The sequence below is a fragment of the Pipistrellus kuhlii genome, unplaced genomic scaffold (assembly GCF_014108245.1).
Source record: "Pipistrellus kuhlii isolate mPipKuh1 unplaced genomic scaffold, mPipKuh1.p scaffold_m20_p_12, whole genome shotgun sequence".
NCBI lineage: Eukaryota > Metazoa > Chordata > Mammalia > Chiroptera > Vespertilionidae > Pipistrellus > Pipistrellus kuhlii.
Genome location: NW_023425427.1, coordinates 15,679,955 through 15,688,417, shown reverse-complemented (window position 1 = coordinate 15,688,417; position 8,463 = coordinate 15,679,955). Strand labels below are relative to the sequence as shown.

At 52.0% G+C, this 8,463-nt stretch overlaps 1 protein-coding gene across 2 annotated transcripts; it reads left to right on the top strand.

The window, feature by feature from the left end:
- Window positions 1-397: 397 nt before the first annotated feature.
- On the top strand, window positions 398-5,170 carry ALDH1B1 (aldehyde dehydrogenase 1 family member B1). 2 transcript variants are annotated; one of them, XM_036433318.2, is made up of 2 exons: window positions 398-533; window positions 2,563-5,170. In XM_036433318.2, exon 2 carries the CDS (start codon window positions 2,573-2,575, stop codon window positions 4,124-4,126), a length of 1,554 nt encoding a protein of 517 aa, XP_036289211.1. In that variant the 5' UTR covers window positions 398-533; window positions 2,563-2,572; the 3' UTR covers window positions 4,127-5,170. The 2 variants fall into 2 exon arrangements, with proteins under 2 accessions (XP_036289211.1, XP_036289212.1); XM_036433319.2 differs by having other exon boundaries at window positions 453-539; window positions 2,561-5,170.
- The last annotated feature ends 3,293 nt before the right edge of the window (window positions 5,171-8,463 follow it).

Here is an 8,463-nt window from a genome sequence, read left to right as displayed (position 1 = left end):
TTAAATGCACAAATATAAAATCTTCACGGAACTGAGAAAAAGACCAGAGAAAGTGGAGACAGAAATTAATGAACCAAAGTAAAAAACACAGACGGGAGGTACGTAAGAGGGCCAGGAGAGGTTCAAGGATGGCAATCTAACTAGGTGCACGGTGCGGAAGGGGAAAATGCAAAATATAATTGGGGTCCAGTCTCAGATGGCGGTGATCTGGGGAAGGCCAATCCCCCCCCCTCCCCCGCTCAGAGCTGCGCAGCGAGGGAGGGCGCAGCGCGCCGGCCTGGTGTGGCTGCCAGGGGTGGCGGGCTGGGGCTGAGCCGATCCACCGGAAACCTCAACCTGGGCGCCCGCAGGGAGGCGTGGCCGGGGCCTTGGGGCCGGTGATTCGCGGCGTCCCAGGCGCAGGCGGAGCCTCATTGGCCGCTGAGCCTCTGGACAGCGCGGAGGCGGGGCCTGTGGCGAACCCCAGGCTGGAGGCGGGATTGACCCAGGAGAACCAGAACTGGCGCCTGAGCGTGAGCCCGAGCCTGCAGCAGGTAACAAACTCTCTTCTCCCCGAGCGGCCTCAGCTCCCGTCGCCTGATGGAAGCTTTCTCTCTTGGCCTCGGCTTACCCATCTGGGGGCGTCTTTCCGCCTGGCGTGCACTGTAGGACCCTATCCACGCTCTCCAACCCTCTCCTGCGCCCAGGTCCGAGGTCTCCTCCCGAGGTGGCACCGCAGCCTCCCGCCACCCCCCTACCCCTTCCCCGCAAGCCTTTCGGATTAGCTGGGCCTCAGTGCTCCCGCCCACCAGACCCAATCCATAGGGCCCCTCACTGGAGCCGTAGGGGGGCGCCCCTTCCGTGCAGAAAGGGTGAGATGGGCGCCTCCTGGCTCGATGACCCAGAAGGTCTCTGGTCCTGGGCACAGGGGGCACCAATACCAGGAACCGAAGAAATTGCCTGTAGTCGGGAGGAAACACAAAGCTAGGACTGGGAATCCCGGCTGAGGCTCCTATTCTTACTTGCTGTGTATCCTGAGTGAGCCCCTGAACCTCTCTGATCCCCAACCTTCTCCCAGAATGGGGGTCATCATCTGCTCTCGTCATCCCAGGGCTGCTAGGGGTTTCTCTGAGTTAACTGCTGAGAAGATGGCCTGCAAACTGCAACGCCCGGTACACCAGCGATCTTCCTATATGCAAATGGCGGTGCCAGGGCAGCCCCCATACAGACCCCTTAAGTAGGAAGTTTTGGCTTGGCATCAAAGATTTCCCAACCTTGGCCCGTGACCACTTCTCTCACCTGTTTAGCCCTTCCACCCCACCCGGTGGGTTGGTGACTCCTCCTTACACCCATTCAGGTGGACCTCTCCCTTCTCAGACCCAGGTCTGTTGGACCCAAGGCTGCTTCTGCATGGGGCAGAGCCCTGAGCAGAATGGAACCTGAGTGCACCCCTAACAGGTCTGCTGGCTCAATCTTCCCCCCACCCCCTCCCCCGGGAGGACTTTCCTGGGCAACATTGATTTGTATGGAGCTGAGGACCTGGCTGAGGTGTTTTTCTGGATGAGTTCTTTGCTCCTCTCCATGCCAGTGGCAGAGGGCATGGAGATATGGGGCTGGGGAGTAGGGCAAGTTCAATTCCTCGTTGCTGTTGAATGGGACAGGACTCCATTGAGTCAAGGCGGAGGGATTTCTGTCCTGGCTGGAGAGTGACTGCTTCAGTGAACCTAGGAACTTCACACACCATTTACATTTCAGTGAATACATTTTATATGCTGTTTAAGTTTTGCAGCTGCTGTTTTAATCAGATCTACAAATCAAATCTTGTCTTCAGAGTTGTAGGCAAGAAATGAACAGGCCCTTCTTCCCAGCTGCTGCTGGACTTGCTGCACCCTGGCAAGCTGAGTGAGACCTGTGCCTGGGGGCTTAGCGAGGCTGGCTTCCGAGGGTGCTGCCAGCTTGGGTGTCCTGGGTGGAGTGTGGCAGGCTTTTATATGCACAATCCCATCCAACATAGCCCCATGAGGCATGTTACATGTGAGGCCACTGAGGCACAGAGGTGAAGCCTCTCTTTAAGGGAACAGTCTCTCTCTGAGTCTCTTTGGTTTCTACTCTCTGCTTAGGTCAGTCAGACAGCCTTTGTGGAAATGTATGTAGTAAGCATAAGTGCAGGCAGCAGGGTCATGCTAATGAATCAAACGGGGGGGGGGGGGGAGAGCTGATGTTGTATTGGGGAGAGGCAGACAATAAACATATAAGCATGTAAAGCTACTATTTGGCATGTCAGCTGGAGAAAAAGAAAGCCATGGTACAGGGATAGAGAGTGCTAGGGGTGAGGAAAGTTGCAGTTTTATAAAGGGTGGTCACAGAAGGCCTTGCTGAGAAGGTGACGTTTGAGGTGAGGGAGTAAGACAAAGGATAGGTGAGGCACGATAGAGTTGGACCAGATTGTTCTTGCAATCCATGTATTTTTTTCAGGTAACAGGCCTTATGCTAGAATCTTGGGTTGTCTGAGCTGGTAGACCTTTGGGGGACGCCCTGGGCCCCTTTCACCTGTTCACCCTGGTTCCTCCTGTCCCTCTCCAGAGTAGTCAGCATGCTGCGCTTCCTGATGCCCCGGCTGCTTCGCCTCCGAGGCAGGACCGCCCCATACTCCTCAGCGGCAGCCCTTCCGAGCCCCATCCAGAACCCAGACATTCGCTACAACCAGCTCTTCATCAACAACGAGTGGCAGGACGCAGTCAGCAAGAAGACCTTCCCAACCGTCAACCCCTCCACGGGAGAGGTCATCGGCCACGTGGCCGAAGGGGACCGAGCTGATGTGGACCGGGCGGTGAGAGCAGCTCGCGAGGCCTTCCGCCTGGGGTCTCCCTGGCGCCGGATGGACGCCTCCGAGCGGGGCCGGCTGCTGAACCGCCTGGCTGACCTCGTGGAGCGCGATCGTGTCTACTTGGCCTCCCTGGAGACCTTGGACAACGGGAAGCCTTTCCAGGAGTCTTACGTCTTGGACCTGGATGAGGTCATCAAGGTGTACCGGTACTTTGCCGGCTGGGCGGACAAGTGGCACGGCAAGACCATCCCCATGGACGGCGAGCATTTCTGCTTCACCCGGCACGAACCCGTGGGCGTCTGCGGGCAGATAATCCCGTGGAACTTCCCCTTGGTCATGCAGGGCTGGAAGCTCGCCCCGGCACTGGCCACTGGCAACACCGTGGTCATGAAGGTGGCAGAGCAGACGCCCCTGTCGGCCCTGTACTTGGCCTCCCTCATCAAGGAGGCAGGCTTTCCCCCCGGGGTGGTGAACATCATCACGGGCTTCGGCCCAACCGCGGGAGCGGCCATCGCCCAGCACATGGATGTCGACAAAGTTGCCTTTACGGGCTCGACCGAGGTGGGCCACCTGATCCAGAAGGCAGCTGGAGATTCCAACCTCAAGAGGGTCACCTTAGAGCTGGGCGGGAAGAGCCCCAGCATCGTGCTGGCCGACGCCGACATGGGCCACGCGGTGGAGCAGTGCCACGAGGCCCTCTTCTTCAACATGGGCCAGTGCTGCTGTGCGGGGTCCCGGACCTTCGTCGAAGAGTCCATCTATGACGAGTTTCTCGAGAGAACGGTGGAGAAGGCTAAGCAGAGGAAAGTCGGGAACCCCTTTGAGCTGGACACCCAGCAGGGGCCCCAGGTGGACAAGGAGCAGTTTGAGAAAATCCTGGGCTACATCAAGGTTGGCCAGAAGGAGGGGGCCAAACTGCTCTGCGGTGGGGAGCGTTTTGGGGAGCGGGGTTTCTTCATCAAGCCCACCGTCTTTGGTGGCGTGCAGGATGACATGAGGATCGCCAAGGAGGAGATCTTCGGGCCCGTGCAGCCCCTGTTCAAGTTCAAGAAGATCGAGGAGGTGATTGAGAGGGCCAACAAGACCAGGTACGGCTTGGCTGCCGCCGTGTTCACACGGGACCTGGACAAGGCCATGTACTTCACGCAGGCCCTCCAGGCGGGCACCGTGTGGGTGAACACCTACAACATCGTCACTTGCCACACACCGTTCGGAGGCTTTAAGGAGTCTGGGAACGGGAGGGAGCTGGGGGAGGACGGGCTTAAGGCCTACACAGAGGTGAAGACAGTCACCATCAAGGTTCCAGAGAAGAACTCGTAAGAACGCCCACCATGGAGACCCAGCTTCCGTCCAAGGATTCCACAGCCATCTAGCCAGTGGCCGCCAACAACGTGTTTTGTCATGGACCCCCTTTAGTTGCTCCAAATGAACATTTAGAACCTCAACAAAGGAAACAGAATCAGAGCTGCTCTAGTTAAAGCAGGGATGGGGACTGGGCTGAGAGTCCTATCCACTTGCGCCCCAACCCCAGCCACCTTGAGGCCCTGGGTTGCTTCCATGAAACCGTTAAGAACCCCTGGAGGATAGAAAAGCTAAGAACCATTGATCTGGACCTTAGTTCTTCCTGCTGACCCAAGGGCTCTCTAACGGTTAACCTGCGGGCGTAGTGGGTGGGCTCCCCTCAGACATGGGATTAGAAAGCATTGGGAGTGCTGGTAGGTGTCAGGTTCTGGCCCCATTCTTCATTGACATAACCTAAAAATCAAGGATGCTTTTCCTTTCCTACGTACCAGTTTTGTTTGTTTTTTTACTATTTTGCTTGCGTGGCCTTCCTTTTCCTTAATTTGAGGGAAGGAATGGGGAAAGAATGAATGTACATCAGCATTCCTTTAACATAAGTGCAAACAACCCAAATGTCCGTCAGCTACTGCGAGAATAAGCAAAATGTTTCCATGAAATAGTCCTCATACTTTTTAGCCATAAAAGAGGGAATGAAGTACTGGCACACGCTGCCACATGGATGAACCTTGAAAACATCATGCTGAGTGAAAGAACAGACTTGCAAGGCCACATGTAGTATGTTGCCATTTTTATGAAATACCTAGAATAGGCAAATCCATAGAGACAGAAAGTAGTTTAGTGATTGCGAGGGGGTCGGGGAGGGGGAATGGGGACTAACTGCTAATGGGTATGGGAATTTTTCGGGGGAGGTTTTTAAATCTTCTGGAGTTGGATAGTGGTGATGGTTGCTCAATTTTGTGAATATACTGAAAAGTACTGAATTGCATACTTTGAAAGGATGAATTTTATGTGAATTTATTTCAATTAGAAGTTAAATAAAGTCACACATTCTGTTTGCAAATACTTTTGTGTCAATATCCTCTTATTACTGAATGCTTTACAGAATTTTGGGGATGGAACGGACCCAGGTACTCATCTAGTCAAGCCCCCCCCCCCCCCCCCCCCCCCCCCCAGTACAAAAGTCCCCTCAAAATATTTTGAGTTTTGTTTTCTCCTGGCTGGCTGGGTGACAAAGGGCAACTTTACGACCCACGGAAAAAAACACACCTCTGGTTTCTGTTTGGAACAAGTCCATGTCAGATCTCATTTCAGGCTTTCCCCTGGCACTGTCCCCAAACCTCTACCAAAACACACTGCCCCTCAGGCCCAGCTCAGTCTCAGGCCATCCTGACATGCTGGGATTTCCAGAGGTTCAAACCTGAATTCAGTATATTTACTGTTAGTCTTCATTCCCCATCGGATGGGAGTAACTCCAGGCCAGCAGGCCACGACACCGGCACAGCACAAGCCCCCTCTCCCTGCTTCCTCCTTTCTACCACGTTAATGAACCACCTACTTTTAGATCCACTCAGTCTAGTGAATGCAACACCCCCCCCCCCCCGCCGCCCTCCCTACCCCCGACCCCTATCCCCACTCGTTACATTCTGTTGTCTCACCTAGGCTTCAAGATGATTTTGTTCAGTATCTGACCTTGGAGTTGACCTGAAACTGCTTGCTGGGGATTCTGAGTCTGTTTGGTTCCTCCATCTCTCCTTTCTAGGACCTACTTTCTATGCCATTTGTCTAAGGCTGGGGAGACTCGGACTGTCCCCTGAAATGTACCTTTTATCTGCCTCTCTTAGAGCCTATTGGTGCTTTGCATAGAAGTGAGAATTTCTCATGAAATGGGGAAACAGCAGTGATAGGTGGGTGAATGGGGATCTCTAATGACTATCAAGCAGCATCCTAGTGATTTAACAAATCCATTGCTCATCTGCTTCTCAATACTTCTCAACCAAGAGGAACTTGGTACAGGGTGTCCCAGTATGGGGTGGGACAGTATAGGATGATCTTCTAGGACCATTACTTTGATCCCTTAAATTCTGAGACTGAGGAGTCAGTTCCTATTTCTCATCAGCTCAGCCCCCTGTGGCTCCTCCGCACTCATCCCCACGGTTCTGGATGCAGGGCTGTGCGAGCAGGGAGTGGAACTGGAATCATTTCATGCAGGCGCTGCCCGCAGGATCTCACTTGGTCATAGATGTTGCTGTTTACAGACATCCACCCATTCCAACAGACTTACCCCAGGCTCTGCTCCTCCGGATACTGTGTGAGGCGCCTTTACAGGCCACTGAGCCTCACAGTCTTGTACAATAGGCAGTGGGGTTACCACTGTTTTTTAAGATGAGGAAATGAAAGCTGAGAGGTTTAGCATGAGCCAGAAAGGGGTCAAACCAAGCCCTTGACTCCTGAAGAGCCCCGTTTCTTTGCTGCATCCATCAGAGCTGCTGCTGGGTCACAGCGACGGGGCTTCTCCTGAGCTGATCCCAGGTGCCAGGCCATTTAAGAACTTTGATTTAGTTTGGCTCTATTCTGGGTGTGAGGCTGACCTCTGGTGGCCACCTGGTTAATTAATTGGTTCAGATGAAAAAAAGGCTGTTTCTGGCTCTAGGCAGGTTGTGGGAACAGAGAATTGAATGAGGCAGTCCCTGCACTTTAGGAGCATACAGTCTGGCAGGCAGGCAATTACAGAACTGGTGACAAATGGAAGTACCGAGGCCATGAGATCACAGAAGGAAGAAATAGTATTGAGCACCCACAATACTTATCTCATGCACTACATCTAATTACCCTCAAGCATTTTTTTTTCCTGTTTTTTTTTACTTTATTTTAAAAAATATTTTTAGTTTTTCAATTACAGTTCACATACAGTCTTAGTTTCAGGTGTATAGCATAGTGATTAGATGTTTATATAACTTATAAAGTGATCTAATCCCTCCATAAGTCTAGTAAACGTCTGACACCATACATAGTTATTACAATACTAGAGGCCCGATGCGTGAAATGTGTGCATGGGTAGGTCCCTAGGCCTGGCTGGTGATCAGGGCCCATCTGTGGGGCAACCGGCAGAGTGATTTGGGAGAAGGCGGGCTGTCTGGCACACACTTTGGATGGTCTGGGGAGTGCAGGCTGGAGGCAGCTCCTGCACTGAGCATCTGCCCCCTGGTGGTCAGTGCACATCATAGCAACCTGTCATTCCACTGGTTGTTCCGCTTCCTGTAAATTTACATGTTAGCCTTTTATTATATAGGAGAATTATTGATTATATTCGCTGTGCTGTACTTATATCTCTATGATCATTTTGTAACTACCAATGTGTACATCTTAATCCCTCCCCTTTTCCACCCAGCTCTTCAATCTCCCTCCCATCTAGCAAACACCAATTTGTTCTCTGAGTTTGTTCCTGTTTTGTTCATTTATTTAGTTTTTTAGTTCCACGTGTAAGTGAAATCATATAGTATTTGTATTTTTCTATTTGACTTATTTCACTTAGCATAATATTCTCCAGGTTCATCCATGCTGTCACAGATGGCAGGATTTTATTCTTTTTTTTTTTTTTTAATATATTTTATTGATTTTGTACAGAGAGGAAGGGAGAGAGACAGAGAGCCAGAAACATCGATGAGAGAGAGTCATCGATCAGCTGCCTCCTGCACACCCCCCACCGGGGACATGCCCACAACCAAGGCACATGCCCCCAACCGGAATCGAACCCGGGACCCCTCAGTCCCCAAGCCGACGCTCTATCCATTGAGCCAAACCGGTCCCGGCAGGATTTTATTCTTTTGTATGGTTAATATTACCTTATATATATGCACCACAGCTTCTTGTCTATTCCTCTGTCTATGTACACTTTGGTTGGTTCCATATCTTGGCTATTATAAATAATGCTGCAGTGAACATAGGGGTGCACAGATCTTTTCCAATTGGTGTTGTGGATTTCTTCAAATACCCAAAAGTGACACTGATGGGTCATATGGTAGTTCTATTTTTAATTTTTCCATAGTGCTGCATCAATTTACAAACCCACCAACAGTGCAATAGGGTTCCCTGTCTCCATGTCTTCACCAGGCACCTCGTAATATTCCACACTTGATAAGTAACCATGGTGACCCAGAGATGTTCAGTTAGTAAGTGGAACCAGGATGCAAGCTTGGGTATTCTGAATCTACTGCACAGTTCAGCCTCAGGGGAGGCCTGGTGGGAGGGACAGGGCCCTACTGGGTGAGAAGGAGGTACCCGGGCGGAGAGATGCTGGAAGGGTGTTCCTGGGAGAGGGAAGGGCATGACGTTTTTTTAAAAAGCTTGGAGGGTTT